General features: G+C 45.4%; 1 protein-coding gene across 1 annotated transcript in view; it reads right to left on the reverse strand.

The window, feature by feature from the left end:
- Positions 1-2,966: 2,966 nt before the first annotated feature.
- The window catches only part of C2cd2 (C2 calcium dependent domain containing 2), a 68,518-nt gene continuing 44,540 nt past the window's right edge, over positions 2,967-26,944 (reverse strand). Inside the window, exons 10-14 of the mRNA XM_050162089.1 lie at positions 26,513-26,681; positions 25,332-25,451; positions 19,108-19,235; positions 17,127-17,448; positions 2,967-7,151 (exon numbers count right to left, since the gene is read on the reverse strand). Of these exons, the coding sequence (XP_050018046.1) occupies positions 6,931-7,151; positions 17,127-17,448; positions 19,108-19,235; positions 25,332-25,451; positions 26,513-26,681 (960 nt within the window). The 3' untranslated portion in view covers positions 2,967-6,930. The remainder of the gene's footprint in view (positions 7,152-17,126; positions 17,449-19,107; positions 19,236-25,331; positions 25,452-26,512; positions 26,682-26,944) is intronic.

Genomic DNA, 26,944 nt, shown 5'->3' on the forward strand with positions numbered 1-26,944 from the left:
CCCAGGTTTCTTCCTATGTTTCATGTTGAACATAAGCTTCCATGATATAATACCCTCAACACTGGCCCAGAAACAAGTGACCATGGATGGAACCTGTATGAGTAAGCCCAAAACATCACCTGTCCCCTCCCCCCCACACACACACAGTATCTTTGTTAGGCATTTTGTCACAGTAACAAAGGCTAACACAACACCCAAGATGTATGTTTTCCCAGAAACATACCTCCTCAGTTCTGGTTTTTGTGTTAATATAAATGTAAAACTCTTAGTTGGATGTGGTGGCACACGCCTTTAATCTCAGCACTTGAGAGGCAGAGGCGGGTAGATCTCTATGAGTTCAAGGTCAGCCTGGTCTACAGAGTGAGTTCCAGGACAGCCAAGGTTGTTACACAGAGAAACCTTGTCTCAAAAAAAATCAAACATGCATACATGTATATGTGTGTATGTGTATGTGTATGTATGTGTGTATGTTATGTATGTATGTGTGTATATATGTATGTATGTGTGTATTATGTATGTGTGTATATGTATGTGTGTATGTATGNTATATCCTTCATTGCAAGGCATTACAATCATCCCAGCCACCTCTCTGACCAGGGGCTGTGGAGATGACTCTGGGGAAGTGCTTGCTATGCAAACATGGGGCAGAAGTTTGAATCCCAGCACCCATGTAAAAACACACAAACAGGGCTGTGCATGCCTGCAGCCCCAGCACTAGAGCCGTGTATGGGGCAGGATGGAGACAGGAACACTGGGGCTTCTTGTCCATCCCAGGACTAGGTTCAGTAAGACCCCGTCTCAGGGGAATAAGGTAGAAAGTGATAGCCTTTTTGGCCTCCATGAACACAAGCAAGAAGAACACATGTGTGTAGACACATACACACACATCAGGATACTTCTATACAGATAAAGAGGGAAATCTAATCAAGAAGGTAATTCCAACTATGTGCACAACACTGAGTTCCACTTATAGCATCCATAGCTAAAAGGCAAGATTAGAGTGCAAGAAAAGCCAGATTAAACTAGTCCTTAATCTCTGCATTTAACACAGGCAGAGTTGGGGACTGGAGGCCATAGTATGTCAATGGCACCAACAGAGGCAGGCCACACTTTTCAATCTGTTACATGCAGGATGACTTGGAAATGTTCATTGTGGGCAGCCATAGCACAGAGCTGTGCTGTGCAGTGGTCAGAGGATAAACCCGCAAGGGTCTGGCCTGGTGCCTTCTCTTCAAGGAGGTTACTATGTGGTTATTCACCTTGGTGTCGAGCCTGTGAGTCACCCTGCATGCTCCCTTTTTATGAAGCACTGGTTGATATATACCTAGAGCACCCTGCACTTGTAGGTATGTCTGATGCCCAAACAGTATGTTACCTACATTCCCTCCAGCATCTAACTCAGTCCTGACATGAGGTGAATGGGACAGGATGGGTGGAAGCCACTAGCTGATGCCCATCCTCATGACAGTGATCTTTTTGATGGGAAGAAAGATGAGTCACAGAAGTAGAGCCTGATAGATGGGGGACTAGCCATGGCAGCTGTCCTTGTGGGCCCTTGGTAGCCCTTCATGAAAAGTCAGAGCCTGAAGGTATGAATTCTAGAGTGGCCAAGGGTAGCTGGTGTGGGTTAACCCAGGCAGGGAAGATGGACTGTCGGGAACCCAGAATTCCTCTGGAGGTGCCAGCAGAGATCAGCCTGGACAGCTGGTAAATTCTGACAAGTCCTCTAGTACTCTCTTGGAATGTAATCACAAAACAGACCTTAGTTTGAAAAAGTTCTCTGTAGACTTTGGAGTATTTGAACCCTTGATCTCCAGTTGATGCTGCTGTTTGGGAAGGTTTAAGACTGAGGTTCTCAGCCTTCCTAATGCTGCAACCCTTTAATACAGTTCCTCATGTTATTGTGATCCCAGACATAAAATTGTTTTTGTTGCTACTTCATAACTAATTTTGCCATTTTTATGGATCATAATGTAAATATCCAAGTTTTCTAATGGTCTCAGGCAACCCTGTGAAAGGGTCATTCAAAACCCCCAAAGGGGTTTGACTGACACGTTGAGAACCACTGCTTTAAGGGGTGCAGCCCTGCTGAAGGAAGTACTCCCCTGGGCTTTCGGGGTTTACAGCCTTGCCCCACTTCCTGTCCAGATTTTTGTGTGAATAAAAATGTGATTGGCTAACTTCACACTCCTGCCCACGATGCCTTCCCCGCCATAATGGACTCTTATCCCAAAATAAACCCTTTCGTCCCTAAACTGCTTTTTGTCAAGGTATTTTTATTACAGCGGTGACATCTCCACAATAGAAGCCCCCTTTGGTGCAGAAAATGGATGGGGCTTGGCTCAGGAGTGGCTGGCTACCTCACGTGCTGTCCCCATAGGAAAGCAGGCTCAAAGTAGAGCTGAAGAGTGAGGGCTTCTGAGAGTGTGACCTGTGGTTTCCCTGGTGGTTCCTCAGCGCAACACGGCCACAAAGACAATGCTTTTGTTTGTGCACGTGGCCGGGCAAAGTGAAGGAGACCACAGAAACTGAAGAACACAACGGGGATGAGATGCCTGCAGCAGGGGACAAGGCTGCCTCAATCCCACACCAGAAACCATTGCCAGATCCTGTGCATGCATAAACACTGTCACATACCCATGGCTAAACTGTTACCTATTCCCTCTGCTCTCATCTGGGATACCGATAGCAGGGACCCAAGACTGATGAACACTCCCCAGCCTTCACGCCCCAAATGTGTCTCACAGGCCATGTCAGGCACTGCTTTGGGGGACCTGGCCCAAGACAGATCATGGCTTGCAGCACCCACAATTCATCACTCCCCAGAAGGTTTCTGAAGCTGCTAAAATCCTACAGTAAATTTTACCCCCATCTGGGGTGCCATATTCTTCCTAAATGATAGAATATATACACACAATAGCACACAAAATATAGGAACACGAGGATGAAAAGTCCATTGACAGGAATGAGGGTCAAAGAAGGTATCCGTGTGTATTTTCAGTCAGTTGCCAGTCATACAAAGAGACAAAGGATGGTAGCAATTCAAATATTTGAGAAGCCCCTGGTACTCTCAGGACAACCCAGGACTTGGAAACCACTCGGCTCAATGTTTTCCATGAGCACATTTATTTCTTGAGAGGTCAGTAGAGTTGCAGCCGTGTCTCACTGCCCTAGGGTGGTGCAGGGTGACAACCACATCCAAAGTGCTGCAACAAATACAATCATCGTCACAGATGCCAGTTGCTACTCACCAGCATCAGGCTCACCGCACACCTGGGAAGCCTTTACTTTTATTCTCTTTGCAGTAGAGGTTTGACATGACAGTGGGCAGAAAACTATGGCTTACAGCCCAGGGGACAATCACATCTCCTCTCCATCATCAGCAAAGTGAACCAGGCAGCTTGGTGATTCTAATACTTATTTATACACAGAACAGGGACATTTTACATAAATAGCCAGAGGTGAAGGGAGCTTGCACTGCTGGTTTGAACAGTGTCTTTGTCTCCATGCAGGTGCTTTGGTCTTGGCCTGTTGAGATGGTGGGGACAGTGCCCGTCATCAGGGTCAGTACCCACACCTGTTTCTGTGTGAAAGAGACATTTTCCTTCTACCGTCTATCAACTTGTACTTTGAAAGTTGAAGATTGACAGCCCTGAGCTTATTAACCAAAAAAAAAAACACCACTCTGGGAGGAAGCAATATGAATTAATCTTTCCCTTTCTGCTTGAGAAGAACATTTGCAACTCTTTTCTGTAAATGTGGCCAGGGAAAACCCAAGCAAAAATCTGATTTCGAACTGGTCAGCAGTAAACAGCCTGCTTCCTTCCATAGCCAGGAAGCAGGGCTGGTTTTGAACTTAAACTAAAATTTAAAATAAAGTGCTTTGTCTAAATCCTCTTGCTCATAGTAGGTTTTCAACCAGAGCAAGAGAGCCCTAGTTTTGTTACTGCTACACCAACATCACACACAACAGCTCTATTTAGGCCCTGCATGAGGGACAGGGGAAATGTGGCCAGCTCACTCCAGCCAACCTGAGATCTGCTTCTAGATTTACAGACACCTGAATTAGTGTTCATGAGAAATTTCTTTAAAACTAGGACTCTGCCAAAACTCAAGCAGAACCTGAAGCCACAAAAGAATGCAGTGGAGACAGCAGGACAGAGATGACTCACACACGTGTGCTGTGGGCAGCTGGTTACACAATCTTAGGGCCTTCAGCTCAGCCCTATGCCATGAAGAAACAGAAGAGGATAATCAGCTTGGAGAAGAGACTTCACAGTACAAGGAAGGCCCTGAAGCCACCTGTTTGTGTCCCCCATCTCTGCACCCTCTGCTGTGATGGTCTTCTCAATTAGCAAAGGCTGCTCAATGGAGCCCCTACAGGACAGGTCTGAGCTGTGGGTAGGGCACCGGGAGCAGGGTGCTCACAGGGTCATCTGGAGGCTAGGATGGCTAAAACCCATTTGTTCTTTTTAGTTGTCATTGCTGGTAGAGGAAGTATAACCTAAAATTCTGATGCCTTCACACTTGAAAAACTGAACATAAATATCAAAACCAATCAAACCAACAAAATCTGCATAAGCTGAGCATTCCTAACACAAAAGTCTAAACCTCAAAATTCTGTGTGCACCATAGTGCCCAAAGAGCTCCATATTTCTGAAAATTTTATATGTGGGATTCAGGGATGCGGAGATGGTAAAGACTTATCAAGATATTCCCAGATCCAAAAGGTGTCTCAAATTCTTCTGGCCCCACGCATGTTAGATGAGGGCTACAACCCCACGCTGAAAATACAGCATCAAAATCAGAATTCCTGACACACCACAGTCTCTGGGAATGGACAGCTATGTGCCACAATTCTGTGCACTGTATAGAATATCAACACTTCAAGTAAAGCACAACAGTTACATCACATCCATTCCCAAAAAAAGTGCTGGGGGTTACTGGCTTTGGGAACCAATTTGGTACTGATGGCTCCATTCTGGAAATTTGCAGTGACTTAACAAAAGGTGGAAATATACTAAAATGTCTCTTCAAAGTCACCTAAAAACCACCTGAGATTCTTCCAGGTTCTTTTTCTTCTATTTTTTGTTGCTGTTTTTGGAAGGGGGTCTCATGTAGCCCAGGCTGGCTTAGAAGCTAACATCCTCCTTTCTCCACCTTCTAAATGCTGGGATTACAGGCCTACACAACCACACCCATCAAGAATTTTCAAATTCATTTTAATTCTATGTTTATTTGGAAGTAAAATTCACTGGGCCTAGTAGCTTAGGCCTGTACTTCCTGCTACCGGAGAGACGAAGGCAGGAGGACCAGAGTTTCAAGGTATGATTGGGCTACAGAACGAATTACAAGGCAGCCCAGCTAACTTCATAATAATAAAAAAGTAAAAAGAGGGTCAGGGAAAAGTAGAGAAGGGCTTGTCCAGTGTGCAAAAAGCTACAGGTTTAATCCCCAGAACAGAGTAACTGGAGAGAAAGAAAGAAAAAGGATTTCTAATACGGGTTTCCAATCTCTCTTGCTAAAACAGGAAGAAAAAAAAAAAAACGTATTCCTATAATTTTGGCTTTCATAGACATCTTTGGTCAACAAAAGTGACTCTGCCCCTGATATTTCTAATGAACAGAAGAGGCCAGAGGAGCTTCCTGACTTCATATCAGGGACAGAACTCAGGTCTTCCTGTCAGCCCTTCCATTGTTATAGGAAGAAAACGGATGTTATTAACGGGTCAAAACACAACCAAGAACAGTGGCCCTGGAGGGCTGTGAGACCCAGGGAATCTACAGCGCCAGGCACACAGACAGGGACACTACCCTTATGGATACAGGGGATACTGAACCCAGGTGCCAACTTTATCATTTTCCCACAGTAAAGAAAAATCAGGATACCTCAAAATGTGACCAGAAGTCCCTGTTCACAGTAGAATTCTGAAGAGCCCATAAAAAGAATTCCTGCAAGTTTGGCCCATTGTTATAAAACTTCTATGCCTAACACTAACTGGCACCCAAGATACAGAATAATTTCTTCAGTTGCCCTAAAAGTTCCTTGTTTTGGTTGTTGACTATATTTGGCAAGAACCATATATGTGTGAGATCATGTCCTATAAGATATCAGTCATTGCTCCCAATGTCAGCCTCGGCATATCTGAGCTTAGTGTGCTGCCTGTGCCATGGGAAAAAACAGAACCCTAGCATAAGAAATAAACATATCTGAATTTCTACACCTCTACCTGCATGAAGGCTCAAGTAAATCTGGAAGTGTCTGGCATAATCTGCATAGGACACATTTAGTGTTTGCATAAGTTTTTAACTTCTATGGCTAATATCAAAAGCGAACACCTTCTAATACTTGTCAAAGCATATCTTTTTCCTATTATAATTTCTTCATGGCTCAAAAATCCTGCCTGTATCTATACCACTGCCCTCCCCTCCCCCCGGGCCAGATGCACTATTTAATTCTAAATAGCAAGATATGTGAGGTGGCCCATTCTGCTTATAACAACAGCCCACAGCCCACCTTTCCCTCATGCCATGGTCCAGACATGAACCCTAATAGTCCCTGAAGGAGGGAGAAAGAAGTAGGTGGACTGGGATCCCTCCTACCTACTATCAATAGTCCATCAGAGCACACATCCTTTACTGATGTAAATATCTATCTTATAGTCCACCTCAACACTTGGATTGCATGGTGACAGCTCGAGCCAGGTGTTCTCCCTGAATATCTGCTGGCAAACTGGACGGCATTATCAGCCGTCTTCGGGGAAGCATCCTGGACAAACAGGCAGATTTTTTTTTTCCCTTTAAAGACCAAGATTATTGAGAAAAAAAAACCAAGCTAGACAAAGCAAGCATCCGATGGGACTGGTTCCTGCTCTTCTGGTGGGGGTCTCTGTGGTCCCATTCCCCAGCTCTGATGATGGGGTAACTCGAGCTACGTGCAGGGCTCACTGGTCGCTCCATTCACGGTGTGTTTGCCTCTGTGCCTGGTAAGCAGCTTCTTGTTCAGGAGCCGGCTGAGGGTTGCCCCTTTCTTCTGCCTCCCTTCTGGCTGCTGCAGGAATACCAAGTCGTTATGTGACTGGCTCATGCCTGGGTCTTTCTGCTGGTGTCGCCGGCGGAAGAAGAGCTTGGCACTTTTCCTTAGAATTCCTCCTGCAAGAGGGGAGCACAGGAGTGGTCAGGGCTGTGGGAGAATGAACCCAGGCCAAGGGGGAAGCAAAGTTCCCAGACACCTGTACAACCTGTGACAAAACCAGGCACTCCCTCAAGGAATGGCCACTGCCCACAGAGGCAGAGTTAAAGTAAGACCCTTATAACAGCAAGACTGGCAAGGCTGCACTGTCGAGTTGGTGGGCTGGGGGTCCCTTATGACCCCTCCCCTTTACTAGGAACTCTGTGATAAGCAAGGCCATGCTGTATGCCCAGGAATGAAGGATATGCTCCTAACAGCAAGCTTAGAGCCCTGTAAATCATGGAGCTTGTGTTCTTAATACATGGAGTATTGTTCTTTGAGGAATAAGGTTTATTTTTAAAAATTAACTCTAGATCATTCTTTAAACTTGCACAAGGATATTATATCTATTTTATCTACCAGTCTGTTCATACACTCACCCACTCACCCACACTAGACTAAGTCATATGAAACTTGTTAGTGAACCATTTTCAACCTAGAAAGTCTCATGCTAGGCTGAGAATGTAACTTAGTAGTAAAGTACTTGCCTAGCGTGCATAAGGTCCTGGGTTCAATTCCCAGCACACATTCACCCAACAATGAAAATAGTAAAAACAAAGAAAAAGAAGTGGGCAAGACAGAATGAAAAGAAGCCCTGGATTTTGTTTGGTTCAACTCTGATGGAGGAAGGTCATTGGTTAATTATAATAAAGAAACTGCTTGGCCTCATAGGTTAAAACATAGGTGGGAGGAGTAAACAGAACAGAATTCTGGGAGGAAGAGGAAGTGAGCTCAGAGGCGCGATAGCTCTGCTCTCTGAGGCACACGCATGAAGCTTGGACCCAGGATGGACGTAGGCTAGATTCTTTCCCGGTAAGACTGATGCTACACAGATTATTAGAGATGGGTTGATCAGGATATGAGAATTAGCCAGTAAGGGCTAAAGCTAATGGGCCAAGCAGTGTTTAAAAGAGTACAATTTGTGCGTTGTTATTTCGGGGCATAAGCTAGCAGGCGGCCAGGGTGCTGGGGACGCAGCCCCGCCGCTCATATTACAACACAACTCCTTGGCACAGATGCCGAGTATGCTGTATGGGACAGAAAACAGAAAGCCAAGAGTGGTAGCACCTGTGGGGTTAAAACAGTCCCTGAAAGTCAAGTGCAGGCACAGCACAGACGAGAGGAAGCGCAACATAACCTTTCCACCAATTAGTTTAGCATCCTATTAACCCAGGCCCAGCAAGGCCAGGGGCAGTGCCAAGCTAGCCCATGAAGTTCATTATTGTTTGCTTCAAGGAGTTGTGTTCAAAAGAGAAGCCTGGCCACGGAGCCAGGGAAATCTGTCCTAAATTTGACGGTTTGTTTGGCATATGAGCCACATTCAGCAATCCTGATAAACATACATGGCCCCTGTGTTGCTCACAGATAGGGGAAAAGCATGGATGTGCTTCTGTACATGAAACACATGTCAACATGTTAGCATCTGAGGGTGGGGAGGAAACCTAGTAGGGATCTTCTTATCATCCATATTCACAATAGAGAAAGAAGCTGGTTGCTTTAAAAAGCCACCTTGGGTGGGTGGGGTGTACTTTAATTCCAGTACTAGGGAGACAAGGGCAGGCAGACCTCTGAGTTAGAGGCTAGCCTAGTATACAGAGCAAGTTCTATGACAGTCAGGGCTACAAAGGGAAACCCCAAATCAAAAACAAACCACAAAAACAAAACAAATAAAAGAACCCCCAAAACAAACAAACAAACAGTCACCATGGCAGCCTGACTTTAGTGATGAGTTTTCCTTGTCTTGTTGGCAGAAGCAGAAAAGCTGGACTGCCTCAGAGGAGTAAGCTAATTTAATCTGCACACATTTGCCAGAAAATGTTTAAAAACCTCTCCTTTAACAAACAAATTGCTTGTCATGAAGCGAGTTAGGACAGAGTTTCACATTTATCCCAGAGCAATTGCTAAGGTCTGGGGATGCTGGAAAGAGAAGGAAAAGGAGGTAAATGGTCAAGCAAACAACTCTGCTCCAAGCCACAGCCTGGTGTTGCCACAGGTGAGAGGGATTGTTCCTAGAGTGAGTCTTGTCTCTGAGGAAGAGGCCAATCACCAGTTAGTGTTTGGATGGCTGGGTACTAACCTCCAGCTGGGCATGACTGGAGCTGGTTCGTGCATGAATACAAAGACACTCGTATAGGTAATTCTGGCATATCAAAAGCATGAGGCAGGCAGAGAACCAAGCTCTAGGCATAGGCCCTCCTGGCTTTGAGTGGTTTCCAAGCTCTAGGTTACCTGGGCTAGAGGTGGGAAGGAGGGTCTGTGAGGATTTCAGACTTACAAGCACCTCCTAGATTTTGTTCTAGGTTAGCTTTGGAGTTCCCAAAGAGCACAAACAGTGGGGGGGGGGGGGGACCTCACACCTGAAGTAGCAGAGGTTGGAGGGTAAAGGGAAGCCTGAGAAAAAGAACTTAATAATCCATGCCCTGGGCCAACTGTAGACCCCAGAACTCTTGGTAGGACGGACTCTGCATGTCCCTGGACTGAAGCCTAGCCTGGGGTGGGGACTGTATTTTAGAACAGTACAGTGCTATGAGCTGAACTGTGTTGTTCTCAAGTTCCTGTGTTGAACTCCTAGCCCCCAGAATCTCAGAATGTACCCTTTGGAGATGGAGTCATTCCAGAGGTGATCAAATTAAAAGGCGATAATTAAGATGGGCCTAATAAAATATTCCTGATGTCTGGTGACCTTATGAGAAAGGGAAATTTGAAGAGACACAGAGAGAAAATGATGCGGAGGACAAGAGGTAAAGATAGAGATATCTGTAAGGCAAGGAAGGCCACGAAGGCCAGGGCAATTTCTTCCTCCTGTCTTCAGAAGAAGCCAGTTCATTCGACACTCCAATCTCAGGTTTGTATAGAAATAAAAGATCATAAAGCTACCATTTAAGACAACACAGGTACCTCACTCACAAGGGACAAACATGGATTCGTCCAGGTTAAGGCAGGAAGTCAGACCATGAAGACAGGCACAGGGTGACTATATTCAAACAGCTTTTTAAAATTATCTTTTTTTTTCAAACAGTTTTAAAAGGTAATGGTCACACTTCCTGGCCATCACTACAATTTCCTCAAGAGAAACTGCAGCATGAATACCTAAAGTCAAATTCCGGCCCTGAAGTGTCAAAGACTTTCAACAAGATTGTAAGACTGACTGACTTGAGGGTCTTAAGTATTATTGTTTCTCAGCTGTTTGGCTAAGATCAACTGCAGAAAGATTTAGAAGGAAGAAAAAGGAAGGCTTTAAGTGTGTGTTTGTTGTGATCTCTACAAATGTCCAAGGTTTAAGCTGCAGTATGCATTCAGCAGACGCGTACCTGTTCTCGGGTCCCACACCATGATGCGGCCTATAGCAATGTTGTTTTCTGTTCTTCCAGCCTCCCTCATGATGGCTGCAGTCCCTCTGCTGGTGTGCTAAACTTCCCTTTCCAGCATCTGTCAGATATGGATGCTATCCTATGCTGTGCACTGACATGACAATCTTCCTGCACTGGTTTGTAAGACCTTGGAAATTATGACTTCTATGAGGATGACATGGTCTTCCAGACTGAAGGGAATTCCTTTGATATGGGTGCTGATATTGTCTCAGCAGGCTTGCACTCTCGAGTCTGGGGGAACCTTCACTGCGTTGGAGAAGTGACTATTCAGGTCCCACAATGACATATGTGTGGGCCTAAGGTGAGTTGGCTCACGAAACCAGTGTTCCCAGGTCTAGCTTTTCTGTGCTGCTAGTGGAAGGGTCTGGCCTTGAATGTCAACGGGACCCACCCTTGAGAAATGGCTGCCAGGTGTCTAGAGAAAAGGGTGCCTCATGGTCTCAGGGAGGAGCATAAAGACACAGTGGGCAGATCAAGGCACTGGCATGGCCTTTGGCAGGATTCCAGAAGAATCCTGTCTCCAAAGAAGGATACCAGGATGTGGGGAGGATGGGACATTCCATCAAGGAAAGTTCATTTGTGCCTGTGAGGAATAACTCAAATAAGTTCTCTCTCTCCTCTCTCTCTCTCTCTCTCTCTCTCTCTCTCTCTCTCTCTCTCTCTCTCTGTGTGTGTGTGTGGGGGGGGGGGTTTCAAACTTTCATTTGAAGTTATGTGAAATCTGAGGCAAATCACATAGAGATCTTTGTCTCTTTTGTGGTGCTGGATATCAAACTCACATCTAATGGGTACCAGATAAACTCTACCACAGAACCACAGAACCGTATTCCCAGTTATGAACTAACACATTTACTATGTGTTTAACCCTCATCACCACAATTACCATTAGAGACAAATAATTCTGGAAGAACCATGGTCACAGATATACAGATCAGTCAGGATGAGAGGCACAAAGACACTGGTGAGGGTAGTGGGCTCAGAAGAGTCTGCTAGGAGCTGAGGAATGGATAAATGGAGGTCACGCACAGAGATAAGCTTTTAAGCTCTCTAGCACATCAGATGACCACAGTTCACAGGAAATCATATGAAGGAGCATATGTGTAGGAGCAGGAAGGCTCCATGCACAAAGTCTTAAGAAGGAAACTCCTGAGTTGTCATTATGTGAGTGTCCACATGCTAAAATATCACACTGGCCTTCCTGGGGGTGTTGCTTAGCATAAGTCTGTGGACATTAAAAAGCCTCCAGTATTTAAGGAGACATGATCCCTGGCTGTACTGGTTTGACTTTCACACACTGGGTTTTCAAACTTTCATTTGAAGTTATGTGAAATCTGAGGCAAATCACATAGTTTTTAAATGGGGAGCTGGCACTGGGGGAAATTCTCTTCCTGGTGTTAGTCTCCCCTTTAAAAACACCCCCAAGAAGACTGAAGCATGAATAGACACAGAAAGGAATTTGAAAATTATTCTAAATTCTAGCCCTGCTGTCACATTCCTAAATTTATCCTATTTATTTCTGTGACGGGGCAGATATAAGTAGCCAATAGGAGAATCTGTATTAAAATCTGCATGTGGGAAGACAATGGCCCTGGCAACCTGAAAGCGTGTTCTCTGGTGTCCAAAAGCAACCTCAGATCTCAAAAGAAGTCTCAGACAGACCATGCATAGAAGAGACAACTCAAGAGACAACAAACCAGTAAAGCTCTGCCAGGCTCCCTTATCCCAGCCAGGCTGCCTAGGTGATACCTTGCTGAAGCCATCACAGCAAGGTGGCTTTGCACCATCAGAGGACAGAGGAAGTGTCCTGTCTGATGGCTGATGAAGGTGACAATCTACTTAGAAGTCAAGACCACAGAAAACCAGCCACAGGAAAGGTCAGGCAGTGGGAAACCCTTCACTCTGCCAGTACTCTCTACATAGTCATTTACACAGAATGTTTTAAAAATGCAAGATGAAAAATAACTTACTGTGCAGATAATTAATTCTGGTTGGCATAGTGATCCTCTTAAGTGAAAGGGAACGAGCACGAGATGCAGAGATGTGGAGAGGCAAAAAGAAGAGCAAGCAAGAACAGAGTCAGAATGAAAGTTAGGGCTTGGAGTCATTGTATCACAGTGCACACACATGCTCACACACGCATTCACATGCACACCTGAGTACACTGATGCACACACATGCTCACACTTGTATACAGGCACACACATGCACACATAGCAGAGACTCATACACACATGCACATATATTACATGCGTATACACATACATATGTGAACATGGGCAGTCATGCTCCTATTTGTACATGCATGTACATGTATATGCATTTTTAAGCACACACATGTACACATGCAAGGTTGCCATCCAAGATATTTGGCAACGTTTCTTTCCAGTTTTTTTTCCTCAAATCTTTCTAAGGGCCTTTGTGATGAACACAGGACAAAATTTACCACCCAGACCTATGTGTACAGTTCCAGCGGGCTTATTATCACACAGCTGCAGCAGTACTTTCTTTTCAAGTGCTGGGAACAAACCTAGGACCTCATGCATGCTATACAAAGCACTCTACCACTGAGCTACATCTCCAGTCCTGCCAGTGCTTTTAGAACCTAAAATAGCTGGGCGGTGGTGGCGCATGACTTTAGTCCCAGCACACGGGAGGCAGAGGCAGGCGTATCTCTGGGAGTTTGAAACCAGCCTGGTCTACAAGAGCTAGTTCCAGGACAGGCACCAAAAACTACAGGGAAACCTGTCTAGAAAATAAAAATAAAATAAAAACTTAAATTGAACTTGGGAAATCAATTTTCTATTTTGGCTGAAATACAATATATAAATTCCCATTCAGCAAGAATCCAGGAGAATTCCAGTTCCATGGAAATCCAAAGCCTTCAACACTCTCCTGACTATACTAGAAGATGCAGATGGTTTGCAAGTCATATGTAAATCTTGGTTTAAAACCAATTCCTGGGGGCTGTAGAGATGGCTAAGAAGTTAAGAGCTCAGGTAAACTGTTTCAGTGAGCGTCCCCATCAGGGTCTTGACCTCTTTGCTCATATTCTCACTCTACCCACTCTTCAACTGGACTTTGGGAGCTCAGTCCAGTGCTCCAATGCAGGCCTCTGCCTCTGTTCCCATCAGTTGCTGGATGAAGGTTCTATGGTGATATTTAAGATATTCATCAGTCTGACTACAGGGCAAGGCTAGTTTGGGCACTCTTTTCTCTATTGCTTAGGGTCTTAGCTGGGGTCATCCTCGTGGATTCCTGGGAACTTCTCTAGTGCCAGTTTCTTGCTAACCCCATAATGGATCCCTGAATCAAAATATCTCTTTCCTTGCTCTCATCTCTGTCCTTCCTCCATCTCGACTATCCTGTTCCTTCAAGTTCTCCTCCCCCACTTCTCCCCTCTTCTTCCCCTTCTGCCCTCCCTACTCCCCCCACCCTCGTATCCCAATTTTGTCAGGCCATCTTGTCTATTTCCCTTTCCAGGTGGATCTACGTAGGGACAGGGAAGGAAACAGCATAGGTCCAAACTAGTCCCTCTGAATGTGGGTGACAGTTGTATGGCTGGGGCAGACTGCAGGGCCACTGGCACCAGGATTTATCCCAACTGCTCGTACTGGCTTTTTTGGAACCTGTTCTCTTTGAATGGATACCTTGCTCAGCCCAGATACAGTAGGAAGGGCCTTGGGCCTTCCCCAAAGCAATGTGCCTTACCCTCTTTGAGGAGTGGATGGTGGGGTGGGGTGGGGGACAGGTGAAGGGAATGGGAGGAGGGGAGAGAGTGAGAACTGGGATTGGTATGTAAAATTTTAAAAAGAGGTTACAAACACTGGCTGCTCTTCTAGAGGACCCAGGTTCTATTCCCAGCACCCACATGGTAGCCTACAACCACCTATAATTCCAATTCCAGGGAATGGGATACTCTTTTCTGGCCTCTGAAGGCACTAGGCATGCAAGTGGTACCCAGATATACATTCAGGAAAAAAAAAACACCCATATAAAATAAATTTTTAAAAAATACCCACATAAAATAAATGTAAAAAACAGAAACAAACAAAAAACCAACTAAACCCCACCAAGCCATTTCCTGTAGTACCAGTATTGAAAAAAATATCATGAAATGAAATGGTTTGGCAACCCAACGTAGACTTATTTAACATTCTGCCAACATCTCAGGCTAAGTACAAAGCTTCTAGAAACTGCAGGATATAAACTAAGCGTATGTGTGTGGGGGGGGCATATTGCAGGTGTAGTCACCTATACATCTGTGTGGGGGTTAGAGGTTAATATGAGGTATCTTCCTCTATTTTTCTCCACCACAGTTTTTGACAGAATACCCCACTAAACCTGCAGCTCACCCACTGGCTAGTCTGGCTAGAGAGAGCTCCCGGGATCCTTATGTCTTTGTCTCCCATTAGCACTGGGATTACAGATGTATATGTTTTTGCATGGCTACTGGGAATCTGAACTTGGTTCTTCATGCTTGCATAGTAAACACTTTGCCCACTGAGCATCTCTCTAGTCCCCCCCCCCAAAAAAAAACAAGGTTCCACCATTTAGTTCTGGTTGGCCTGGAATTCACCATATATACCAGGTTAGCCTTAAACTCAGAGATCCCCCTGCCTCTGTCTCCCAAGTGCTAGTATTAAAGGCATGTGCTACCATGCCTGAGCTCTACAAAATAATTTTTAATATGTTGCCAAATACTCTCTTTCAGAAAACTTTAGGTCAAGGCATTTCAAGTACCCGAGGGCAGGTTCAACCTCAGCTCCCAGATCAGTCAAACATGCTTAGACCCCCAATGCCCAGCCTCTGGGGGAAGCTCTCATGCAAAGAGGCTTTTCCAGCCCCCAGAAGATGTGACAGACATCCAGACTCCTAAGAGACATTCATCCGTCTGGCCAGTGAAGGGAGAAGGATGTTAGGTGCACAGCAAGGAGGGTACCCCAAGGGAGACAAAGCTAGCAGGAGCAGGAAAGGCTGGAAGGAAGAAAAGGAGCGGTGGGTGGATGCACAGGGGTGGTAGGCTTGGCATCTCTTAGAAACCTGGGGGGCACAGAGGAATCTTTGGGTTCTGCAGGGACATGAATATATAGACTATTAACTCAAACAAGTGGAGGACAGGATATACCCTAGTATTCCTTGTTCTCCCCTGCTCACTGACTTTCCCAGCAACCTCCCAGAGGCTTCTATGATCCCAGGACAAAGACCAGGTCAGAGTATGCACATGGGGTTGTCAGTAGATAGTCCACCTGATACCCTGGGACACAGCTCACCCAGGAAGGATACAGTGTTCAACCAAGGGTCCCCAAGGCCAAGCTGTGAGAAACAGAGGCTGGGGTTATATGAAATCTTCCCCAGGAACACCCTCTTTCTCTCTTTCCTCTTTTAATGTTCAATTCCTTCCCCTATCCATTTGGCAAAGGGCACAAGTCACAGGCAAGAAGCTAAACAGCAACAGCTCAACCTCAGCACCTGGGACTTGTATTCCACTGTGTGGTGGTGTCTGTGCCATGCTCCCTAAAGAGTGTGGTACCTGTAGCTTCTGCCCCCTAGGGGCCAAAAGTACTGCTTTTCCTGGCTATGACACCGCAGCTGTCTGCAAACATCACCTATGTCCTCCATGAGGCAAAATTGCCCAGCAGGAGACCCCACCTGTCTCTAGCAGAAGTAGTTGGCCAGGATTCTTAATACCTGGGATGGCTAAGCTTTTTGCCCAGTGCACTCCAAGAGAATCCTGAGAAATCTGCTGGAGGTAAGTGGGCCTTGGAGCCCCAGATACAAGGCAGAGTTAGGAGTGGATACTGAGTTCCACCACAGCTCCTGGGTTGACTCAGGTGCCTCTTTCAGCACTCATCTTTTTGAGGACGTGGATATTAGGGATGGTTTCTAGGTCTTAGAGGTGAAGCTCAGTGAGTATGAAATCTCCAAGTCCTGGAACTGTTCCCAAAGGTCTAGGTCCAAGTGTCCACCCACAAGAAATTCCAGGCTCTGAAATAAGGGCTCATTGCTCATGAGGAAAACAAACTGATTGTGCTAACAAATGACTTCGTTACTATGTGTGTATCAAGTCAGTGAGTAGTTATTCTGGGGGGATTCTTGCCTTATAGATCTTGTTAATTCCAGGCGGTGAGGTCTCGTTTGGTTCTAGTTGGAAAAAGAGACTGAGAGGAGCAAGTAAGGTTAGATGCCAATCTCTGCTCACTTTGCTCTGTCCCTGGCCACTATGGCACTAACTCCTGGTGGTACTCTGATGCCTTGGATAGCTCTGTTTCCAGATGGAGAGAGCCAGACAGGGAGGGTGCTTGGAGGCATGAAAACACAGTGGCCTCAGCTGAGAAGATGAAGCCCCAGCTGCTCATATGCAGGCTTCCTACCTGCCTTCCAGCTCTCAGTGTCTGAGCATACTGGGAGGGAGGGGATGAAGCCAGGACAGCCACAGAGAGGACAAAAGGAAGGGAGGCCAGCATGGGAGCAACAACACAGAGAGGGAAGCCCAAGAGAGAAGCTGGGAGGCTTGGGAACGGGTACCTTTATGCTTCTTGATGGCTCCAAGCTCTGAGGCACTCAAAGAGCTCTCTGACAGTTCGTCCCCATCCAGTTCCTGTAAGGCTGGACCACTCCATGCTGCTGCTGGGGGTTCCTTCTCCAGGTCCCAGGAGTCTAAATCATCCTCTCTAGGCTTGAGGGCAGGTAGGGCCTGGGCGGGCTCATCTTCAGGTGGGGAGGTGGAAGAGGCTGCAGCTGCTTCTTGAGGGCACAGAGTGGATGGGGCATCCCCTTGTTTGGTGCTGTCCATAGAAGCTGCATAGTCCAGCATGAGGGCAGCACTGTGGTCCTGAGACAGTGAGGTCTGTCAGGGGAGAGGTACAACAAGGCTGAGGGTAAATGAAAAACCAGCCCATGGATGTAACAAGAGCACATGGAAGACAGAGAGGGTTTGACACCACCTGAATATCGCCTCCCAAGGCATTGTGACTACATATATCAAGCAGTAGCAAGGACAGCTAGCCCCCAAAGGCCCCTGTGTTACATGGTAAATGCTTATAAAATATGTTTCCATCTTAGCCAAGTCAGAGAGCCACAAGGCATCCAGAGGTGGTCTGGAGGGTGCTGAGGGTGCTGGAGAAGAGTTAACACACTTCCTACTGCACACCTATCAGTAAGGGAACCCCAGAAGGTGAGTGGCAAGGACTATCACTTTCTTCAAAGTAGATAAGGTATAGCTCAGCAAAGAGTATAAACTTGGGCAGATTTAGTCTTTTACACTCTTGTTACTAAGCACCTTTCTATCTCAAAGTAGAGATTAACCAGAAGATGATGGGTCCTCTTAAGGACTGTATTTGTTTGTAAAGTTACAGGCACTAAACTAAAAGGTAATGTGGAAAGCTGGGACAGTGGCTCAACAGGAATGACTGAAAGACGCAGCACCCAGGCTGTTCTCAACCTGGGTGGCAGTCACACAAGTAGCTTTGCTAAGGGACAGCTGACAGATGAACCAGCTTACAGAAGTGCATGGTATGATACCAATACAACAGCTGTATGCCAATAAAATTAATAATCAAAGTGGCCTACAGGTATTAAATATGAAGATCATCTGATGATTCTGAGGCAAAGCCAGAAAGTAGAGAGAAGATGATCATGGGTCTTGCTTACTAACCCAGACTGAATAAAAGCTTCCACTATTTGGCCTTGTTGGCCCCAGAGATCTGCCCCTCATACTCTGGTGACTGAAGAAGCCAAGAAGAGACACCCCCTGCCTTGGTGTTCAAGGCCATCATGAGCTTTCTTTTGAAGTTCTGGATCCAGGACACTCACAATACTGTGTATATCACTACCTATCGTGACTCATTATTGGCACCTGCCAGCAACTAAGAGAGTGATTTCCAGCATGCTCTCCTGCCTGCCTTGTAGGACCCAACCATCCTCCCTAGTCATGGCTACAGCTACCTAGTCGTCGCTTACTGCAGCGCTCTCTCTCCATCTACATTTGGAAACGTCTAGAAAGAACCAGTTTTTCCCATGGCCCCTGGCACTGAAGATCTAGCCTTCTCTGTGCTCCAGGGGCATGGCTGAAAACAGAGGCAGTTCACACCTTCCTTCTGCTCCCCAAAAGTTACCACAGAGTGGAAGAGCAGGGGAGCTGAACTAGAACATTCTGCAGAACAATCTTTGTTTCTATCAGTAATGAAAAGGAATACACATATTTATTATAAAATATTTAAATGTTTTGGAAATGAGTAATAATGAAAAAATGAACTTGGGAGGCAGTGAGGTAGAGCCTGTACCATGTGCTTTTCTTTCTCTCTTAGTAATTATTCCAGAAATGACTTACCAAGCTCTCAAGGCTCAGAGCATCACTAAGCAGATGGCTGCTACCTTCCTGTATCAACAGGACAAATGACTACCGTGGTCCCAAAGTAACTACCTCTCTGGTAGGAAGGAACTGCATTAGACTCTGTAGAGGGGATCGTCTGGGTAGATGAGGGACGGGAGTGCTGCCTTCGCCTACCTTGGAGATCCCTGAAATGATGATGGTACTTTTCTTCCGTGGGGACTTCAGCTTCAGCTTTGAGGATTCACTGAGCTGCCGAATGGCAACTTCAGCCACAGGATCTGAGCCATTCAGCACCAGTAGCTCTGCCAGGAGGAAGGTAGCACTGAGTTCAGTAGCAAGATTAAAAGGCTCCTCTGGAACTCCCAGAGGAAGGGGCACGGATGGTCTATAAGCAGTGGATGGCAAACATTTTGGAGAAAGAGGGATAAAGTAAGGGGTTGAGGTATTACAACTCATCTCTCCATAGAGTAGAAGCAGCCAGGAGCCAAACGTAAATGAACAGGCAAGGTCTAGTTCCTGCAAAACGTTATCTTTAGAAACGAGGGGGGGGTCATCATCATCTGTTCCCCGCAGTTATGAGCTACTCATTGATGTGTCTGCGTAAAACTCATGTGTTTTACTGTTTACAAATTGACTGCATTTTGTCAAGAAGACTATGCAAAGTGGCAAAAGCCAGCAGACAAAAACAAATAAACTGTAGGTAGATGAGATGGTACAGTGAGTAAAGGCACCGTGCCGGACGCTCTAACTTGAATTTGATCCCTGGGACCCAGTGGGGGGAAGGAGAGGACAGATGCCTGCAGGTTGTCCCCCTTGAGCTCCACATGAATGCAGTAACACACACACACACACACACACACACAACAAAAAGAAAGTAAAAGAAAAAAAGAAGAAATTCTTTAAACACTGGGAAAAATTTGACCGCACAAGGGCACATAACTCTCCCTCCCAAAAGCAGCTGACACACAACACTAACTACAGGCAGCTAATAAAAGCAATTAAGAGCTGGCCCTTCCTGTGTCATAAATATACCAAGTACTGCTAACAGAGCCTGCATGCTCCGTGAGGTGAGTTCTTCTCTCTCTTTTGTTTTATTTTTAAAAAATAATCGCCACTTGACAAGGAGAATGATGCCAGGCCATCAGTCAGGTGGCGGAGTGGAGGTGTTTAATGGAGTTTACATTGTTCTGCTAAGGCAAAATTAAACATGACAAAGAGGGACGCTGGTGTAGCTCTATGATAGATACTTACGAAGTAAATACTGGGTTTTATTTCCAGGACTAGAGAAGCAAATGAAAAAACAAATACAACAAAAATGCTTTAAGAATGGCCATGGCTGGGGCTGGAGAGATGGCTCAGAGGTTAAGAGCATTGCCTGCTCTTCCAAAGGTCCTGAGTTCAATTCCCAGCAACCACATGGTGGCTCACAACCATCTGTAATGAGGTCTGATGCCCTCTTCTGGCCTGCAGGCATACACACAGACAAAATATTGTATACATAATAAATAAATATTAAAAAAAAAAAAGAATGGCCATGGCCGCCGGGCGCGGTGGTGGCGCATGCCTTTAATCCCAGCACTCGGCAGGCAGAGGCAGGCGGATCTCTGTGAGTTCGAGACCAGCCTGGTCTACAAGAGCTAGTTCCAGGACAGGCTCCAAAATCACAGAGAAACCCTGTCTCAAAAAACAAAAGAACAACAACAACAACAAAAAAGAATGGCCATGGCCGCAGGTCACAGGGTCTGGTTTCCACAGTCAGTGACACACTTATTCTTGCCTAGTGCCTGGCACAAAATTCCTAAAACCTTGACACTTTCTGTGATGTTTATAAGCCTCATTTGTGTGTATGAGTGTGTGTGCATGTTGTATGTATGTATGCATGTGTCTCTGTGTGTGCATATGTATTCATTCAATTCTGGTGCACATGGGTAGGGGCCAGAAGTTGACAATGGGTCTCTTCTTAAAAGATCTCCATCTTGGTTTTTTTTTGTTGTTGTTTGTTTGAGACAGGGTTTCTCTATGGCTTTGGAGCCTGTCCTCGAACTAGCTCTGTAGACCAGGCTGGTCCCAAACTCACAGAGATCCGTCTGCCTCTGCCTCCCGAGTGCTGGGATTAAAGGCGCGCGCCACCATCACCCGGCTTCCATCTTGTTTTTTGAGATACCATTTTTCATTGAATTTGGAGCTCACCAATTGGTTCAGATTGGCTCCTTGCAAGCCCCAGGGACCTTTTTTTTCTACATCCCCAGAGGTGGGCTTATAGACTTGTTTGGCCACTCCTGATTTTTAAGTGGATGTTGGAGATCAAACTTAGGTCCCCACTGACTGATAGAAAGGAAAATGTATCTTCAAGATGAGGATTACATGAAAACAACCCTAAAATTGGAGAACTGATACTGATACAGCTTGAATGTGAAATGTCCCCCACAGTGTTTAAAGGGCCTGCTTCCCAGATGAGGGTGCTATTCTGGAGGTTATAATACCTTTAGGGATAAAACCACTGCCACTGAAGGTCAAGGCTCAGGCCTTGGTTCCAGAGCTCCCTCTCTGCTTCCTGGTGGGCCATGATGTGAATAGGCTCTATTACACACTCTGGTTAACATGAATTTACTCTTGAAACAGTGAGCCAAAACAATCTTTCCTCCATTACACTGTTTCTGCCAGTTTCCTTGGTAACAGTGATACAAAATATACAAAAAAAAAAAAAAAAAAAAAAAAAAAAACTAATCCAGAAAATTGGTAGTGGAGAAGTGAGGTTGATGCTTCTGCCAAACCTGGATATGTGGTTCTTAGGCCTTTGGAAATAGCTTGTGGGAAAAACATGGGAGAATTTGGAAATGTGGACTAGAAAAACCCTTCCAGAAACTCTAGACACTCCCAAATGACACAGGCTACTGCCATTGCTCTTGCTGCCCACCATAACTAGAAGGTAAGACCTATTGCCGAAGACACCACACACTTTTGTTTAGAACACAGAGAAATCTGGAACTAACCTGAAAACTTCCTCCCTGCTGGAAGGTGCTATGCAGGCTGCTGGGGGAGAAAAAGAATCAATGGGCTTACCCAGCAGTAGACCCTGCACCCTATGATACTGACCTAACAGGCAAGATGTATCTACTAGCGCAATAGTGCCATGGCTACTATGAAATAACCCAACCGCTTCTGATTGGATTTGAAGTCTGTTGCATAGGAATTCACTCCTGATCCTATAAACTGGTAAAAGAAAAAAAAAAAAAAAACAACGAGAAGGAGCCCTCTATTGTTATTTTGCTAAATAGACATGGTGTCAAAAATTTGTTCATATCCATAGTGTTAATCTCAACTGCTTTTCAGAGAAGCCCACCCCCTTTAAGCAGAGACTCATAACTAATAAAAATGCTGAGAACAAGTAACTTCCCCAAGGCTGAGGGAACATTCTGGAAGAAGGGGAGGAAAGAGGAGATACAGGGTAGGAAAGAGTGCTATAAAATGCTGTCCTCTGGATAGGAAACGGCTATCATACCCATTAAGTCACAACAGCAGTGATTACTTACACAAGATCAAGCCACAATATTCAACATGGATGAGTGGGTTTATATCTGAAGAGCTACTGGAAGTTGATGGCTGCTGGGGGAGGGGAAGTCATTTTTCTTCAGGGGTTTTAGTCACTAGTGGGTTATCCATGCTCCAATAGATAGATGTCCTCATATATGCAGGGACCCAGTAGGTTATAAAAAGAGTAAGACATGGGGGTGGGAGGTGTTTGTGTTAGGGAAGAACTGAGAAGAGGGGGAGTGGGGAGCTGTGGGGAGCTATGATCAAGATACAATGTATCTTGTATATAAGTATGACATTATCAAAAATAAATAAAAATATAATTTTTAAAAAGGAAGAAAAGCCCTAGAACACTGTAAGTAAGCCTTAGGTTCATTTCTGTGGGTGTGTGGAGATCTGAGAGCTGAGAGATGCGGTCGGTGAGACTGAGCTTCTGCTCTTTGGGAATGGGAACAAGGACTCCACTGAGAACAGGACTAGAGACTATTTGTGCCACATTTTTGTGGTAGGAACTCCTTCAGCCAATAGCCTTTAAGACACCAGCCCACTTTGGGTGTGGTCTCATGTACTATAAAGGCAGACAAGAAGTGTACCCAGCTCTCTTTGCTGCTGGATTTGGCTCCAGTTCCCAGTGCACAGAGAGGATTGTGGATTGCTATCCTTACTGAGTTTATCCCCAAATAAATAAACCTTTGTTATACTCCATTTCAGGATATTGTGAAATTCTTTGGTACGATTACAAAATGGCACCAATGTGCTACATCCACATAAAACCTGAGAGAGCTTGGGAAGGAATTCTAGACACAAAAGAACAGAGTTAAGCTTCTTGGTAGCAGCATTTTTTTCAGATAGGTTCAGTTTGCTGGCAGTGAGCCGAGGCATGATTCCTTTAAGATAAGGCTTCCTGACTCAGCCTTAGCAGCAAAACTGCACGGCTGGCTCCTCTGAGAACCAGATTCCTGTTCGAGCTGGCAGCAGAACTCTGGCTCTTCTGGGAGGTCCTGCACTTAAATGGGGTTTGTGAGCAGAGTGCTGGATATGGTTCCAGTTAATCGTGACATAGACCTGCTGCACCCCTGGAGCTGAGGCAGTAAGCATGGCCCACAGAGGCAATGAACAAACCTCCACCATGTTGGATGGGGCAGAGCCAACAGGCAAGGCCATGGAGTTGGTCCTAGCCATATCCACTTAGGAATTAAAAGAAAAAGGCATTCCTTGTTGGGAAATGATTACAGATATGCGAAAAAGACAGATTTAGACAAAAATAAACCTCTGAACGGGTTACAGTGTGTTTAAAAATCATACACAGGCTTGGGAGAAAGAGGAAAAAGATATAATATTATCTAAGTTAACAGGAAGTGCATTGTAAGCAACTTCCAAAACTCTAGAATTGACAAGAGACATCTTGCTGCCTGGACAGTCACCCAAAGATTTTCTATAATGTTGGGGCACCCGTCTTCAGCCTACAGGCCCATGATACGTAAGAAGCAATCGGTGAAACTTAGTGTTGACCACATGGTGCGAGATTTTCATACATGCAGTATATAAGAATTATGGCATTATGAAAAAAAATGCCTAGATTAGGAAAGCTTGTGAGGCCATGTAATTCAGGGTTGCGTTTCCTGTAAGGAGCATCTCATAGGGCAGAGTCTCCATGGATGAAGCCTAAGCTGCAGTAGAGACCCCTGAACCATGGGACATCTCCCAAGGAAAGCTGTAGGTGGAGCTAGCCCCAGAAAGAGGTCACATGGGCTGCAAATGGTAAGGCCACAGGAATGGAACTCTCTGTGTCTGTTGGTACTCAGAACATTCCACCACGAGCATTTCAGGCCACACTGGGCTAGAGCACCCAGTGCCTTGCTGAGGTTCAGTCTCCCTCTAGTCTAATCTCTCCTTTCATCCTCCCATTTCTCCCTTCTAGAATGGGCACATTTACTCTACCTTTGCAGTCTAGAAATACATGACTTTCCTTTTGATTTTACAGGGGCTCACAGCTAAGGGACTTTCCTGAGTCTCAAAAACAAAACTCTACACTTAGATCCAATCCTTGAACAATGTTGGAACTATTGAGTTTATGAGTATTCTTGAAGTTGGCCCAAATGCATTTTGCATTATAAGACGATTATGAACTTTTGGAATCAGGGTCCAATATGGCGTAGATATCAAATGTCTCCCAAAGGCTCATGTTCTAAACACTTGTTCCCTGGCCAGTGGCACTATTCTGGAAGGCTGTGGAACCTTTAGAAAGTAGAGGCTCACTGGCAGACATCTGACACTAGGGACAGGTGTTTGAAGGGTATAGCTTGGCCCCTGATTTTAGAATCTTTTTACTTCCTGGGCTAATGTAGTACTGACTCCATGACATGTTTGCAATGCTATGTTCCCCCTTCCCCCGCAATGATGGATTGAAACTGGAGCCGAAACAATCTTTCTCACCATGAGGCTGTGTCTGTCAGCTGTTCACCGCAGCTATACAAAAATAGCTAAAAGAAACACCCAGAGAGCTCAGAAAATTGTTCTCAAGTTCTTGAGCACACAGTATAAACCAAGCACAGCATCCAGCCCGTGTTATTTCCTGTGTTGCCTATCCAACGGCACTAGCATCACCCATGTGCCAAATGAGAGGAAAGATGGCTTTCAGAAAGTTACAAAGTGGGGCCCCACTACCCGCTTGTTTTGTTAAAGTGCTCCACAGACCTAGCGGTGACCCTGCTCTGTCTTCCATCTTCCTTCCTCTGACAGTCCCAGCTCCCTTTTAATTTTTCTATTTGCAACTAAAACAAAGACTCCCCAAAGATAAAGTAAAGAAAACCTTCACTCCTAAAGCTCAGAAGTGCAGAGATGGAGAACAGATCACACCTTACCTGTGTCTGAAGAGGAGAACGTCTTGCTGACAGGAGCGGGAGCGCTGTGGCAGGAAATAGCCTGGACAGAGATGTCCTTCTCAATGACCTTCACCTTGATGGGTGTCCTCACGGGGGACTCTGTAAGAACAAGACTCTATCACCAAGGGCATGCAAACACCCAACAGAAGATTCTAGAAGGTGAGAAGATTCTAGAAGGGGCTGCACCTTGAGGCCCTGCAGTTGTTACTGGCCAGGGCTGGGTTTTAAGGTTTATACCCTCTCAATTCTTTTACCATGTTGGCAAAAGTGGGGCTGGGAGTCTAAACTGGAGTAAAAATTCAGAGCCATTTTAATGAAACTGGAGTTCTCGTGTGAATTGTGGGTCCCTGATGATATTTTGGGAAGATAGTTCCTTTGCACAAACAGAAACAATATACCAATAAAATGTGTTTTTCATTCTCCATGTCTCCTGACAACGCCCTGCTACATTGCAATAGGAAAGTCAGTGCTGCCCCCATTAAAACAAAACTACCTTTTTTTTTTTTTTTTGAGACACAGCATCATATATCCTAGGCTGGCCTTAAATTTCATATTAGGCAAGAATGACCTTGAATTCCTGATCCTCCTACCTCCACTTACCCTGTGCTGCAATTACAAATGTGCGCCATTATGCCTACTTGATACAATCAATGCTGGGGACCCATCCATGCTAGGCCAACGCTGCCCAACGGAGCCACATCCTCAGTTTTACATCATGTTGCCTTATCCGCAGTGTTTTACATTCAACTAACTTGACCTAACCATCATGAGTCCCATGTGGCTGGAGTCTTAGAACCAGATTGCAACTTTAGTGAAATTTTCAGGCAAAACGTCATCTCTGGCCCTTAACCACTTTCTCTTTTGACACAGGGTCTTGTAGCCCTGGCTATCCTGGAATTCACAGAGAGCCACCTGCCTCTGCTTCCCAACAGCTGGAATTAAAGGCATCTGTCACCATGCCTGGCTCGTTGCCAACTGTTTTTCGTAGCGTATAAAAATAACTGTGCAATGCCAATGTCTTTCTTCCCATGCCATCAGACTTCTTTTGCCAAAGCTTGGCGCTGCAGCTTACAATGCTCAGTGCTGCAGGATGAGACCCACCCCACAGAGGATGAGGACCTGTGCATCTTCTGCAATGAAACTGCACTCTGGGGTCTCACCTGGGCTCAGAGGGGACGCCCTCCCAGTGTCAAAGCGAGGCTTGGTCTTCACAGCAGTGACAGTGGTGACCACAGTCCCACATGGCATCACCGTACGGTCCTTTTCTATCTTTGCAGCAGAAACAGGAGTGGGCCAGGACTTCGGCTCACCAGGTTCTATGTAAGAAAACTGTGGCAAAGATAGAAATTCATTTTGAAACATAGTAGAGCCAAGGCTTCCGTGGACAGTTGCTTCCCACTAGCTATTTTTTCTGTACTGCCCATGGGATTGTGATAAGAAAAAAATGTCTGTACATGTTCAATATGATGCAGTTTGAATGTTTTTTTTTTGTTGTTGTTGTTGTTAAATATTTTCAGGTTGGCTGGCACAAGCTGCAACTTGAACCTGCAGATATGGATTGACTCTGAAGATGACAGCAACAAGTTGACTTA

The sequence above is a fragment of the Alexandromys fortis genome, unplaced genomic scaffold, assembly GCF_014885135.2.
Source record: "Alexandromys fortis isolate MF-2015 unplaced genomic scaffold, M_Fortis_MF-2015_v1.1 scaffold_128, whole genome shotgun sequence".
Taxonomy (NCBI): Eukaryota; Metazoa; Chordata; class Mammalia; order Rodentia; family Cricetidae; genus Alexandromys; species Alexandromys fortis.